Below are 16,112 nucleotides of genomic sequence, written 5' to 3'. Positions count from 1 at the left end.
TCAGGTCGATCAACCAGTGGATGCCTCCATCCATTATCACATTAATCCCACATTCCACATAATATTACAATAGTGATAATACCAGAAGCTAGTATCAATAATAATAATAATAATAATAATAATAATAATAATAATAATAATATTAATAATAATAATAATAATAATAATAATAATAATAATAATAATAATAATAATAATAATAATAATAATAATAATCTTCCGCCACGCATTATTAGATACCATTGCCGAGGCATTCCACGAACAAATATAGATAATCTATCAAACAAGATGTCTGGTGTCAACAGGAATCACCAGTGTTGTCCAAAGCGAGCAAATTTTGCCCAAGGAAGAAAAAACAAAAACAAAAATACGAAAGTGTCTGAAGCGGGGCTCGAAACCAGGACCTTCCGGGTCACAGTGCAAAGCCTTGAACATTCGGCCACCTCGCCCCAACCCTCCCACTAATGATGACTAACTTGACTTTTGCCTCTTGGCTCCTGGCGAAGCATAGGGTCTCAACAGCACTCTTCCATCATCTTCTGACCTTGGCACAGACCTTTGCCTCACTCCAGGCAAAATAGGAGACGCCCAAATCTTGGTCAAAGCTTCTCCTCCAAGTCTGTTTTGGACGATCCCGTTTTATATTTTTTCCTGTTGGTTCAATTCGAGAGCCTGTTTGATTTATTACAGGACTCTTTCCCCCTAATTTCTCTTTAAAAAAACAACACATTTCTATTCTTTTCTTACCTTGAAAGGCGAATAGTGTAGGATTATCCAGTGTGAGGTCTCTCTGGCCATTCTTGAAGGGACGAGGGTCATGGTCGGGTCAAGTGACCGATCACTTCCGTCTCCGTCACCAACATTTCTGGACACCAGCACTGAAGGACTGCTCTAGATGGATGACAGAAACATTTGATGAAGATCTTGATAGGGGCAGAGAAGTCTGGACTGCACACGGTCTACTCTTCCGGTTCCAAACTCATTGGAAGTTTTTATTTAATTACTCTTTTGGGGGAATATTAATCGAGCTTTGAGCTTTTATATAGAACAATTTCCACTAAACAAAGCGCTTTACAAGGGTCCCTAACCAACAGCAACACGTAACATGTAGAACGAGACAAGACGCTGAAATCAGTGGCCCCAACAAACATTAAAAAAAATTAACCTAAATTTCAAATTTTTACGATAAAATGAATTATTTAGATAGCATCCAATCAACCCTAGATAAAAACCCAAACAAGTGTGTATGAAAAGTGCAGGACAAAGCAAGAAAGAAACACACCAAAAAAAAAAAAAAAAAAAAACACCATCCCCAAAAACTTTATCAGTCGACGTCGACAGATTTTGTGGGATGCTTTTTATTCTTTTCTTTTTCTTTCTTGCTTTGTTTGTCTGACACCTTTCATACACACTTGTTGAGATCTTTATCTTACACCGGTGCCTGATCCCTAATTTCTTAATTTGACACGCTCGTTTTAGCATTTTATTGAGATGGATGATAACAGACATACATATACACGTATTTACTTATTTGCAGGTCTTGTGCGGCTATGTGGTCTTGTGGTATGACACTCGCTTTCGGATCGGAAGCTCCTGGGTTTGAGCCTCGCTCGGGGAATAGTTGAGTCCTTGAAAAAGGCTTTTTACTCACATTCTCTCACCGTACTCAGGTGTAAAATGAGTACATGGCCGTTAACGGCGTTGTCTCTGTTTTAAAAATGTAATATCGCCTAACAGGGTCATGTCTCTTCCTAAATGTTACGTGTTGCTGTTCGTCAGGGACTCATTGTAAAGCGCTTTGAGCACGTTTAGTGGATACTGTACTTCTTAAAAGCTCAAGTTTTTCTTTTTCTTTTTATTTCTTGCTTTGTCTGACACCTTTCATACACACTTGTTCGGATCTTTATCTTACACGGGTGTCTGCTCCCTAGTTTCTTAATTTGACACGCTCGTTCATTTCAATTGAAATGAATGTTAACAGACATACATAATATATTTACTTATTTGCAGGTCTGATAACCCAAATTGTTAAAATCTCATCATTGTTATGATATGATGGAATACTCCCAAATTAGTAAATAAAAATATCCATTATTGCAACACTGTTCTATTATCAAGCCCATTATTTATTAGATTCCCTTATCAAACCTAATAATTAAATGCATGTGGGTGTCAGTTGTATTTCTACCACCCGTTTCTACATTGTTTGGGTAATGTAAATGTTGCTGCTCGAAGTTCGAAGAAATAAATAACGATGTGAAATTGAATGTAAGCTTCAATTTAATTACCAAAAAAAAAAAAAAAACCCCAGATGAAATGAACGTTTCGGGTTTCCCCTTTATCAACAAATCAGGATGAATGAAACACTACAGATGAATGAGATAATGTGGTAGTGGCGTTGTTAAGATGAATAAACAAAACAATGTTTCCTGCGTTGTTGATAAAGGGGAAACCCGAAACGTTCATTTGATCTGTTTTAGTAATTAAATTGAAGCTTCCATTCAATTTCACATTGTTATTCATTGTTTGGGTAATGCATTGGAAAGTTGTTATGTTGACTCAATTATCCCAAGCTGCAGTTTATTGAGTTAAAAACAATTCTATAATATGTTTGATAGATGAGATAAGATAAGATATGTGGCATACATGTGCTTTATTGATCTTGAAGGACAATGTATTATATCGGAGTGATTCAATGCTAAAAGATCATTTATTGTATAAGTTGAGCTTTTTCTATATAGGGCAATATCCACTAAATGTGCTCAAAGCGCTTTACAAGGGGTCTCTCCCCAACAGCAACATGTAACATGTAGGACGAGACATGACGACTGTTAGGCGATATTACATTTTTTTTTCTAACAGAGACAACGCTGTTTACAGCCAGGTACTCATTTTACACCTCAGTAGTACGGTGAGTGAATGTGAGTAAAGAGCCTTTCCCAAGGACTCAACTATGCGCCGAGCGAGCGAGGCTCGAACACAGGACCTTCCGATCCGAAAGCGAGTGTCATGCATACCAAAAGACCACATAGCCGCACAATGATCAATCTATTGTAAAAGTTAACAGTACAATTAGGAAAAAACGTTTTTATTTTGTTGTTGTTTTTGAGCAATAGTTTGAAAAAAGGCACAACACGAAAAAACAAACGAATCAAAAGACAAAAAAAAAAAAAATAACAAAAAAAAAAAAACCACAAAAAAAAACGCAACAAAACAACAACAAACAAAAAAATAAAAATAAAATAACCCCACCAAACATAAATTATACTAGACATCATCGAATAATTTCACCAACCTCCTTCCCATCGCTTGATGACGTCATACGCCTGGCCTGTTCCTCTTTGGGCCTGGTGGAGTTACGGCCCTTGAATTCCTTCAACACTTTCAGCATGATGATCTTGGATCCCGTCTGAAATTACACAAAAATGTCGCACTTAACCACGGTTTAAATGGGTACTTTGACTTAATTACTTGACGGAAACCCTAACCATAAGTCGAATGCTTTGTGATTTAACTCTTCCTTCGGCCGCCTTCTCCATTTTTTTCCATGTGTATCCCCCCCCCCCCCCTCAAAAAAATATTGAACTTTTATATAGCGCAATATCCACTAAACTTGCTCAAAGCGCTTTACAAGGGGTCCCTGGCCAACAACAACATTTAGCATGTAGGACAGGGAATGACGCCTGTTAGGCGATATTACATTTTTTTTCGAACAGAGACAACGCTGTTAACGGCCAGGAACTCACTTTACACATGAGTATGGTGAGAGAACGAGAGTAAAGATCCTTTTCCAAGGACTCAACTGTGCGCTGAGCGAGGCTCGAATCCAGAACGTTTCCGATCCGAAAGCGAGTGTCATACCACAAGACCACATCGCCGCACATCCATCTCTCACAGATTCCTTCAACGTTACTTTGTCGCCAACTACTTCTTCGGGTTCTCAGGTCTCCTTATCCTTGGAGATTCTAAGCTAACACTTGACCATTTGTTACAGTGAATGACATAATCAGTCGGATGGTGAAAAGGTTTGAACTGAGATTATATGGCCAAGATAAGTTAGAAGGTCAATTTCTATCCAAAATGAGTTCTTGTCATAAATGATTAAATCAACCCTTTTTGTATATCTTCGGGAAATACAAAAGTTTAATTTCACTACTAAATATTTTTTACATCTAGCCAAGTTGAAAAAGAATGAAATTTGATAAATGTTGCTGTATACCTTTCCCATACATCTGTCTATAACTTCATGAAAAATCACCCGATTTACATCAAATAAAGATTAAAATGCTCTGATGAGCATTTTCTTTCCGAAAATACAACAACAAAAATGAAAATCCAAACTTTGCACCTTCCGACTGATTATGCCATGCACTGAAACATTTATATAGCACAATAATCACTAAACATGTCAAACAGCGCTTTACAAAAGGTTACTTACTAGCCAACAGAAGAAATAAACACATATGACCAGACATGAGGCCTGTAAGGCGACATTACATTTTTTTTTTTGCCTACCAAGACAACGCTGTTCACGTCGGAGTATTAAATTTGCATCTTATTATCTTGTAAGAATATAAGTAAAGAGTCTTTTCCAAGGACTTAAGTATTCACCTCTCATAGAGAGATAAATGTAGTGGTCATAACTCTATTTTTTTAAAATATAGTCAAAATATAGAAACACAATTTGTATAAAGGAACCCGGACAACATCATTTTGATACTCCCTTATTAAGTTTGCAGTTTTGTCGCTTTAGGCATATACAAGGGCCCAATTATGTTACTCATCCCTAACCTCCCTCACCCACCCACCCCACTCACACTATCAACCCCCCCCCCCCCCCACACACACACATACCCTCTACCGCACCCTCATAATCCAGGTTCTCCCCCACCTCTCTCTCTCTCTCTCTCTCTCTCTCTCTCTCTCTCTCTATCTATCTATCTATCTATCTATCTCTCTCTCTCTCTCTCTCTCTCTCTCTCTCTCTCTTTCCTTTTCCGCCGCTCCCCCTCTCTCTATCTCTCTTCTCAATCTCGGACTCCCTCCTTGTCATTTGCCCTCTTTCTCCCTCTTCTCCCTCTTATTTCTCGTCCTCCTCCTCTTCCTCCTCCTCCTTCTCCTCCTTCTCCTCCTCCTCCTCTTCTTCTTCTTTTTCTTCTTCTTCTTCTTCTTCTTCTTCTTCTTCTTCTTCTTCTTCTTCTTCTTCTTCTTCTTCTTCTTCTTCTTCTTCTTCTCTATCTCTCCCACTCTCTAGACGTTCCAATAGACAGAGAAATACCAGTCAACCTCACCAATAGAATTCTGCTCATATGTCCACGCCCCCTCAAAGCAACACCGCTATAGCCGTTTATTTACGAGGGTCCCGGTCTAAAATCGTTAAAAATAAGCGTTAGAAAATCGAGAGAAAAAAACAAACAAACTCCCAACAAAACAGGCGACGAAATTCTAAAAGAAATGTATCGAAGAAGCGAAATACACACTTCCCCTCTACTCCTCCCCCCCCCCCCCCCCTTCCCCCACCCCTCCCCACATCCACACACACACGTATCTGTAAAAAAAGAGTTCCCCGCCGCCGTGGGATAAAAAAAAAAGAGCAAACGAGATGGTCTTATTTACCCCAATGTTGACAGACGTCAGATTGAAGCGTGTAGAAAATAGTCCCCGGGGCGTATTAATCGTCCCATGGGGGCGATAGGCTTCCTTTTAATAAGATTCCGAAACAGAAAGTAAATCTAGAGTGGTCAATAGCCCCGTTGAGATGAAGAGCGATGGTCTATAGGATGTGTTGCTCTGCTGTCATTTCGGTACGTCTGTCTATCTATCTATCTATCTATCTGAACTAGATAAATGTTCTATGAGGTTATAACGTGGCCTAGTTATATGACTCTCGTCTTTATTTGGAACAGATGGTCCAGGGTTCGAGATTCGCTCTGAGTGGCTGCATAGTTGAGTCCTTGGAAAAGGCTCTTTATTACTCACATTCTCCCAGCCTACTCGGGGTGTAAATTGAGTACATGGCCGTTAACATCGTTGTCTCTCTTTCCAAAAAAAAAAAAAATGTATTATCGCCTAAAAGGCGTCATGTCCCGTCTTACATATTAAATGTTGCTGTTGACCAGGGACCCCTTGTAAAGCGCTTTGAGCACATTAAGTGGATATTGCGCTGTATAAAATATCAGAAAACTTCAACTAGATAATGTTCTATGAGGCTATGTGGCCTAGTGGTATGACCCTCGTCTTTATTTGGACGAGATGGTCCAGGGTTCGAGACTCGCTCTGAGTGGTGCATATTTTTGTGTGAAATGGGTGCGAAGTTTTGGAGACAATCCTGAAAATGGCTGGTAAGGAGATGATTAAAACTGTCATGTTTGTCCTACATGTTGCTGTTGGCTAGAGAACCTATGTAAAGCTCTCTGAGCACGTTTAGGGGATATTGCGCTAATTAAATACTCTAGGATGTCGGTCTGCCGTCATGGTGGTCCGTCTATCTATCTATCTCAACTTGATGTTCACATAATCTCTTGTCGATGAAATAAAAAAAAATAATAATAATAAAATTCCCCTTATTCATCTCATAGGGTAAATTTGTCTCTAGGGTCTATTCCAAAGGAAAGACTGAAATAACCCAGGCGTCAGCCGCATTGCAGTGTGCAAATTGAGCTGGGGCCCATGTGACTTGCTTAAGGCCACACAGCGCAGCGGCCGGTGATCGAATTCGGTACCTTTCGGGTACGAAGCAAAGACCGTATCGTTGAGCCACGCGAACCCCTAAAAAATGCCATTTGTACATTTGGTTTACACACATAAGACTAATACAAAACTCAGAATAAATAAAATAATTTTCTTTTCAACTCTCACTTCGAAAATCACGTCACTCAAAATAAACTCTAATACAAAGACAAGCACGAAAATTTGTATAATAAATACAATCAAATATCAATTCGCCCAAAATTCGTTTCACTCGTTATATTCAACATATTCATTATGTTAATCATTAATTGATAATTCCATTTCTTTATGTTTCCATTATGTCATCCATTTTGTATCACATAACTCCATTCATTATTGTAATTCCAACAAGCAATTGTTTCCTCGCGCCAGTCAAAGCATCCGTTCTTTTTAAACTCAAAATTGACCCTTCCGTGAAAATGACCAACACGTAATTCTTTTTTTGCTCACGGCGTTCAATGAATCCGTTCCTTTAACAACTCAAAAATTGATCGATCCGTGGAATTGACCAACAAGCAATCGTTTCTTTAAGGCGATCAAAGAATCCGTTCCTTTAATAACTCAAAATTGATCCTTCCGTGGTAACGACCAACAAGCAATGATTTCTTCACGGCAATCTTTTAATTAACACCTCGAAATTGACCCTTCCTTGCAAATGAAAAGCGAGCAATTGCTTCCTCACGCCAATAAAAGCTTTCATTCCTCTAACAACCTAAAACTGTCTCTTTCTCGGAAATGACCGGGTAGAAAAGTCGTAACGTCACACCTACTTTTCTGGTTCCATAATGCTTGGCAATGTCTATGTAACCAGTCCTTCGGAGGACTAATAATAAATCGGTTACATGCCGAACCATAAGATGGCATAGACATTTTAGTAGCAAAATGTATAGGATTACGGGGGGGGGGGGGGGGGGTGGTGGTAAAAGTGCGAGGATGGATGATCATTATTGATAAAAAGCATATATTTTGAGTATAAAATAAGATTGAGCTTTTTATATAGAGCAATATCCACTTCACGTACGCATTACAAGAGGTCCCTGGGCAATAGCAACAGTTAACATTTAGGACGGGACATGACGCCTGTTAGGCGATATTACAATTTTTGGGACAAAGACAACGCTCTTTATGGCCAGGTACTCATTTTACATATGAGTACGGTGAGATAATGTGAGTAAAGAGCCTTTTCCAAGGACTCAACTATGCGCGGAGCGAGCGAGGCTCGAACCCAGGACTTTCCGATCCGAAAGCGAGTATCATACCACTAGACCAAATAGCCGCACAATGATTTTCTTTATTGATAAAAAGCATATCTTTTGAGTAGAAAATAAGATGCCATAATTCTGAAACCAGAAGATCATAATTTACACATTATTCAGTCCCCCGTAAGAGTGATTTTACACTTCCAATGAGATAGGAACCGATTTTTGGACATCACACTTTTGTTTCCTATTCTGTGACAACAATAAACAATTAACTCACTCAACCCTAACACCGACTATATCCGTAGTTTACCCGGTGTTACTTTTACCCCATGCCTATTTATTACATTTTTCTGAGACAAATTAAAGGCGTAGTATAAAAGCTAATGTTTTTCGTTTTTACATGTTAATGGTAGTTGAATAAAACTATCTTGACGTCTATGCCTCATGATCATATTTAATACATGTTTTTTTCCAATGTTGAAAAGTAGCAAAAATCTCTAGGATTGAGTGAGTTAAATGCGTTCAATTATCAGATCTGCAGATATGTGCGGCTATATGGTATTGTGGTATATGACATTCTTTACTCACATTCTCTCACCGTACTCATGTGTAAAACGAGTACCTGGCCGTCAACAGTGTTGCCTCTGTCGAAAAAAAAATGGTAATATCGCCTGACAGGCGTCACGTCTCGTTTTTAGTTTGTACACATTAATGGTAGTTGAATAAAACAATCTATGTACATGCTCATTTTTAATACATTTTTTTTTCAATTTTGAAATGTAGGAAAAATCTCCAGGATTGAATGAGTTAAGAGACCAGCTAGTCCTAAATAAATATGAACTGACCCTTGTAAACATAACACAATCATTGACGAAGCAGGACTGGAGCGGCTATGTGGTCTAGTGGTAAGACACTCGATTTTGAATCGGAAGGTCCTGGGTTCGAGCGTCGTTCGCTCGGCGCATAGTTGCCTCCATTCTCTCGCCGTACTCTGATGTAAAATGAGTACTTGGCCGTAAACAGCGTTGTCTCTATCCGAAAAAAAATGTAATATTGCCTAACAGGCGTCATGTCATGTCCTTCATGTTAAGTGTTGCTGTTGTCCATGAACCTCTTGTAAAGCTCTTTGAGCACGTTTAGCGGATATTGCGCTATATAAAAGCTCAATTTAAGCAGGTTATTCGCGCGTTCACTCAATAGAAATGAACATTTATTTTCCACTCTATTAAAGGAAAACAGAAAAAAAAACATTGATAACATTAATAATGCGCATCACTGGGACATACCCCAGCTTTGATACAGAATCTTCAGTCGTAACAAGATCGACATTGATCTATTATATGTGAAGAATATTTTATGTCTTCTTAATAAAGAAATTCAAGTAAAATTTCTAAAAACTGGCTCGATTTGTCTCGATTTGATTGGTGTAAAAATGTGAATTATCAATTGAAGGACAAACCTTCATTCAAATCTCATAGATGACATTATTTTTTTTTTTTTTAATTCCGAATGATTCAAATTGCTGCGAACACATTCATTTGTTTTTCAAATGTCAATTTTCAAAGTGGAATAACCCAATTCTAACTTTTTACTTATTTTTTAAAAATTATTTATTTATTTATTTATTTTTTATCTATTTTTTGGATTGACACAAGATCTTGTTCATATTGATTTCTTCCAATTGAGACAGATTTTTAAAACTTTATCTATTTGCATGTGAGTTGTTAACGGATAATTTAACCAATATTATTATTATTATTATTATTATTATTATTATTATTATTATTATTATTATTATTATTATTATTATTATTATTATTATTATTATTATTATTATTATTATTATTATTATTATTATTATTAATATTATTATGTTTTGCTTTTTCTCTTTTTCCCCTTTTAAAAAGTCATTGTCATATTTCTTCTTATTTTTCTTTGTTTTGTTATTTTACCCTTTGCCTTTTATATTTACTTTGAGTTGTCCAAAGAAGAGAATTGACTGTCCTGTTAAGATTTATGACCAAAATCAAGAACTTTATGCAACTATTGACCTCGAGCAAATAACTCTGTGCTTCGCTCTTGATGTCAAATAATTTCAACCGTCAATCAAAAACTCTAAATGTGACCCATCGTCTCAAGACGGTTATATGCCGGGGTTAATTCGGACCCTATAGGTGAAAGTAGAATTAAAACGATAAGAAATGCCAAATTTCATTTTTATCCAATGTAAAAAATGGCATTTTTGTATCCACTATCAACGAATAGAAATTAACCCCAAGTTTCATATTTGAAGACCCCAGAACTAAAACTTCTTAAGTCACATTTTCGTGATTTTTTGCTAATCGGCGATAAACTTAAAGCGTCATCACCTCAGTCCACTCGCTAAATTTTGTTAATAATTTAGTTCGCTTATTTATGAATCACATTTACTCCCCTTATCTTTCTCTCCATTTTATTGACCCATAATTTTGGCAGCTCTAGTTTTTCGTTTTACTTCTCATATTTTTAAACGTGAGTACAGCGACAGTGTTCCCCGTGTGGTGTCCGGGGTCCCTCAACTGAGAGGGTCAAGAATAGCCCAACGCCAAGCCAGCGTGTCGTAAAAGGCGACTAATGGTGTGTGATTCCCCCATCTTTGAGTCACCTGGTCCTCCAGGTTGGGGGTTGGCAAAGGGTTAACACCCCTTTCCGTTAAACTCAAACCGTTACAGAAACACAGACAGACAAACCAAATCCTTTTTTTAGCTTGGGCGACCGAAGAGTTTCTGGAATTACAGAATTTATGAAGGACAACAGACAAAGCCGAAAGGACTCTGCTGACCCGATGACGTCTTCGCCAAACAAGCAGCTTCGAATTGCGTCGTGGAACGTTCGCACCATGTATGAAGCAGGAAAAAGCTCTCAAGTTGTGACTGAGATGAGAAGATACAGGCTGCATATACTTGGAGTAAGCGAAACCCACTGGACACAATCCGGACAGAAACACCTCAAGTCTGGGGAGAAGATTTTATATTCAGGGAGAGGGGACGGGATTCATACACAGGGAGTAGGAATAATTCTAAGCAAGTTTGCCCAGAAGTCACTGAGAGGATGGGAACAATGCGGAGAAAGGATCATCATGGCGTCCTTTACAACACGGAGTAAGAAGATCAGCATGAACATTGTACAGATCTATGCCCCAACAAATGATGCAACAGATGAGGACAAAGATACATTTTATGGTCTGCTACAACAAGTCATTGACAAGTTGCCAAGGAAGACATCAACATATTGATGGGAGATGCTAATGCAAAAGTGGGACAGGATAACGTAGGCTATGAAGGTATCATGGGACGTCATGGCATGGGAGAAATGAATGATAATGGTGAGAGATTTGCAAATTTCTGTGCATTCAACAGTTTGGTGATTGGAGGATCAGTGTTCCCCCATAAGAGGATCCACAAAGCAACTTGGGTCTCACCAGATGGTGTGACAGAGAATCAGATTGATCATTTTTGTATCTCTCGTAGATTCAGACGTTCATTGGAAGATGTGACAGTACGGAGAGGGGCAGATGTTGGATCAGACCACCACCTGCTATTGGCAAAGCTTAAGCTCCGACTCAGAAAACACGGGGCCAGATCACATACAAGAAGAAAATTCGAGGTGAATGCACTTGATGGGGAAAAGAATGAGGAATTCAAACTACAATTGAGTAATAGATTCCAATCTCTTACTGAGCTCGAGGAGGACATAGATGTAGAGTCACATTGGGCAAAGATCAAGGAAGTTTACATAACAACTTGCCACGAGGTATTGGGGGTAAAGAAATCGGAACATAAAGAATGGATAAGTCCAACCACCTTGGACCTTATTGAAAAGAGGAGAACAAGGAAGGAACAAGTGAATGCAAGCCGAACAAGGGCTTCAAGACTGGATGCACAAGAGCAGTATCGAGCCATAGCTAAGGAAGTCAAAAGATCTGTGAAGAAAGACAAGGAAGCATTCATGAACAGACTTGCAGAGAAAGCAGAAGCAGCAGCGACTGGAGGACACATGAGGATCCTTTATCAAACTACCAAGACACTTGCTGGAAAATATGGGAAACCAGAGGTACCAGTCAAAGACAAAGATGGGAAAACTATTTTTGGAAAAGAGGCTCAATCTGAACGATGGAGGGAACATTTCAACTGCCTTCTGAACAGACCACCACCAGACAACCAGCCAGAAATTTTGCCTGCAAGGAATGAGCTACCAATTAGCTGTGATCCACCCTCGATAGCAGAGATTGTGGGTGCCATTAACAAGATGAAAAGGGGGAAAGCTGCTGGACCAGACCAGATTCCACCGGAGGCTCTAAAAGTTGATGCGGAAAGAAATGCTGAGGCCCTGCACCCACTATTTGAGAGAATCTGGAATGACGGGATATTCCCAAAGGATTGGAAGGAAGGACATCTTATCAAGCTTCCAAAGAAAGGGGACCTCAGTAATTGTAATAATTATCGAGGCATCACTCTTCTTTCTATCCCAGGAAAGGTTTTCAACCGTATTATTTTAGAGAGAATTAAGAATGCAACAGATGCTAAACTGCGGGACGAACAGGCAGGTTTTCGGAAAAACCGTTCAACCACCGACCAGATTGCCTCTCTGCGAGTCATAGTGGAACAGTCTATAGAATGGAACTCTCCTCTTATTGTCAACTTTCTGGATTACGAGAAGGCTTTCGACAGTATTGACAGAGCAACATTGTGGAAAATTCTGGCACATTATGGACTCCCTGAAAAGATAGTAAACCTCATTAAGGAAATGTATGAAGGATCAAGTTGCAGGGTTGTACATGAAGATCAGCTGACTGACAGCTTTGAAATTAAGACTGGTGTCAAGCAGGGATGCTTGCTCTCTCCATTCCTGTTCATCCTTGCCATTGATTGGCTAATGAAGGAAACCTCCAAAGGGAGAAGAAATGGGATACAGTGGACCCCCTGGACACAGTTGGATGATCTGGATTTTGCAGATGATCTGGCTCTTTTGTCCCACACCCAGGACCAGATGCAAGCAAAAACCACAATTATAAACAGCCTCTCGGAATCAATTGGTCTAAGAATACACCCTGCAAAGTCAAAGGTCTTGAGGATAGGTACGCGTCAAAGGGAGCAGATCAAAGTAAAAGATCAGGAACTCGAAGATATAGACACTTTCTGCTATCTCGGAAGTATAATTGACAAGGATGGAGGCACGGAAGCAGAGGTGAAAGCACGAATAGGAAAGGCACAGGCTGCATTCACATCTTTGAACAGAGTTTGGAGAACTAAAGATATCTCCCTTCAACTAAAGCTAAGACTTTTCAACTCAAACGTGAAGTCTGTCCTACTGTATGGATGTGAAACTTGGAACGCATCACAGGCATGTATAAGGAGGGTACAGATTTTTGTAAACAGGTGCATGCGTAAGCTACTCAGAATAAAATGGATGGATAGAATAAAAAATGAAGAAGTATGGAAAAGAACACAGCAGAAACCAGTAGGAGAGGATATAGGAAGAAGACGATGGAGGTGGATTGGACACACGCTTAGAAAGAATGACTCAACTATAACAAAGAAAGTATTGGACTGGAACCCTCAGGGCAGAAGATCAAGGGGAAGGCCACGAGGAACATGGAGAAGAATTAAAGAAGCTGATATACAGAGAAGTGGTAAGACCTGGAATGAGATAAAAAAGTTGGCTCAGGATAGAGAAGGATGGAAACTGTTTGTCTGTGGCCTATACCCTGACCCAGGGTGAAAAAGGCAATGATGACAGCGACAGTGTGTGAGTAAAGAGCCTTTTCCAAGGACTTGGAATGGATTGAATACATCACCTACCGGTCCAAAGGGGATTGGCATACTACAAGACCACAAAGCCGCAGATTAGGAAACATCCTTTCAATAATAATTTTAAAAAACAACCTTTGTAGTATTGTTTGTAGGTAATAGAGTTCAACAGTCGTGACGTCACTTCCCTCGTAACTTAGTAACAGGTTCTAAATTATCGGAACAATGGCGGATGTCCTTATGAAATACTTCTCCGACGATCATAAAAGTGTATCCAGAGGAGAAAAACATTATAAGTATGATCATGTTTTGACTTTTATACATTCTGATCACATGACATGTGAACAAGTTCAAGCCATCATGAAGAATTTCTTTGTTTAGAACCAATCTGGTGGTTGTTTGGCGGCGTGACATCAGACTATTGAATCCTATTTTCTACATAATAACAAGAAATGAAGTGAGTAGAAAAGTGTCAGGTGTCACAGTAAAGGTTGTTCACAATTATCTTATTAAATTTTATTTTATTAAGAACTGAATTCATCTCACTCCAGTTATATTTCGGTAGGCTTAGATAAACTTTACCTTCTAATATTAGATCGTCTTTCCTTTTATAGCCTTCCCTCGAATTAATTTCTAATTAGTGAATACTTTTCGTTCGACATTCTGTCACGTAGCCACTTATTATAAAAGCTGATAGGTCTAACATTTGACACTCACTTTCTCTCCACAATCTATGCCGGACGGCCAGTCACTCTATTCCTATATATATATTGTAAGATTTTTATCTTTTGGGACTTTGTAGATATTATACCTACACCATTAAGACGCCGGAGCTTTTAACTTTGATTGTATAATCTTCAAGGATCAAACCCGAGCCCGCTGTCAAAGGATTACATATTAACTCATTACCAATTGCCTGGAAGTGGAATTTTACGAGTCCAATCCTGTTATCAGAGGAATAGATCATCCAAGCCCATCAACTGCCTGGAAACGTAAACTTACGAACCTGACATATTATCATAAGTTACGTAAAATATTCATATCTCTATTTGTAACTGCCACGATCACTGTTTATCTCTTTTAATTAAATTTCATCATTATTTTTATTTCATTGTAAACAAATCGTTAATTGTTTTTCATTTATAGTAACTAGTAAATTCTGGGGCCTCACTCTACATATATCTTTATGCATAGTCGAGTAGCTCTTTACTCACTTGAGACCATGACATTTTGGAGGGGACACATATAAATAATTGAATTTATTTAGTTACTTATATCTATTTCATCTAACTTTAAAGTTTAAATTGTAAAACTCTTAATTGCCCCACTTGATCATATTTTAATTGAACTCCCTATTTACAGGATTAATTTTTTTTTCTTTTTCATTTCTTCATTTAAATGGAATAGCAATTTATCCATTCATTCTTTCATTCAAATTGAATAGCATTTTATTGATTCATTCCTTCATTCATTTATTCATTTATAAATTATTCATTCATTCATTGCTCATTCATTTATTCATTCATTCATTCATTCATTCATTCATCCATTCATTCGTTTATTCACTCATTTATCCAATCATTCATACATTTATTCCTCCCTTCATTCTTTCATTCATACATTATCCATTCATTCATTCATCTATTCACTCAGTTTTTCATTCATTCATTCATTCCTTGTCCACTTTGTTATTATATCACTCTTTTCATTTTGTTGTTTGCCTCATTCATGAATTGTTTTCAATAGGTTTACATTCCATAACGATTCATTCACCTGTCATCCAATCACTCAGTGTTGTGAACACATTTTGTAACTATTGTAAATCTTACGATATTTTATTGTTTTGTATTTCAGACATCACTGTTAAACACTCTTCAATGCCTAATTACAATTGTTGAACAACCATTGAACAAGAGAGAGGTCCCAGCCACGAACTGAGTTGGTAAATATATCCTTCATTATTCTCTTTTACATGAGTTGGGCATCACATAGTAACTATAGACATCGTGATTTGTTTTGCATAGTGATTTGTTTTAAATGCATTTTTGGCATATTACTGTTACCGAAAACCACCTATATATTATGTTCTGAAAAGTGAGTCTTTAAAAACTAAATGAAAATAAAAGGAGTCTACTAGCCGTCGTGTTATATTTAGTGATAGATAACTTGGGATTATTTTGGCATCCTATTATTGTTATCACACTCTAGTATATTAGCGTCATTGCGAATAATTGTACACAAACTAACGACGAGTCACACACATTGGTGATACATTTTTCGTAGTAACATAGTTTAGAGTACACGCGATTGACACATTGTTATTGACACAAGTCATAATAACTCCGCATTGTATTGACACATTGCTTTATAAGATATAACGATAAAAGGCATC

The 16,112-nt window shown here is 38.1% G+C and overlaps 1 protein-coding gene across 1 annotated transcript in view; it reads right to left on the bottom strand.

Annotated features, from left to right (window-relative positions):
- The window catches only part of LOC144956061 (voltage-gated inwardly rectifying potassium channel KCNH6-like), a gene marked incomplete in the record, with an annotated part of 67,694 nt that overhangs the window by 34,104 nt on the left and 17,478 nt on the right, over positions 1-16,112 (bottom strand). The window contains 2 exon segments of the mRNA XM_078886382.1: positions 748-891; positions 3,296-3,409. Coding sequence (XP_078742508.1) covers positions 748-891; positions 3,296-3,391 — 240 coding nt within the window.

This window comes from Berghia stephanieae, chromosome 10, assembly GCF_034508935.2.
Source record: "Berghia stephanieae isolate SIO BIC M18660-M18661 chromosome 10, UCSD_Bste_1.3, whole genome shotgun sequence".
NCBI classification, from domain to species: Eukaryota; Metazoa; Mollusca; class Gastropoda; order Nudibranchia; family Aeolidiidae; genus Berghia; species Berghia stephanieae.
This window is presented reverse-complemented; position numbering and strand designations above follow the sequence as displayed.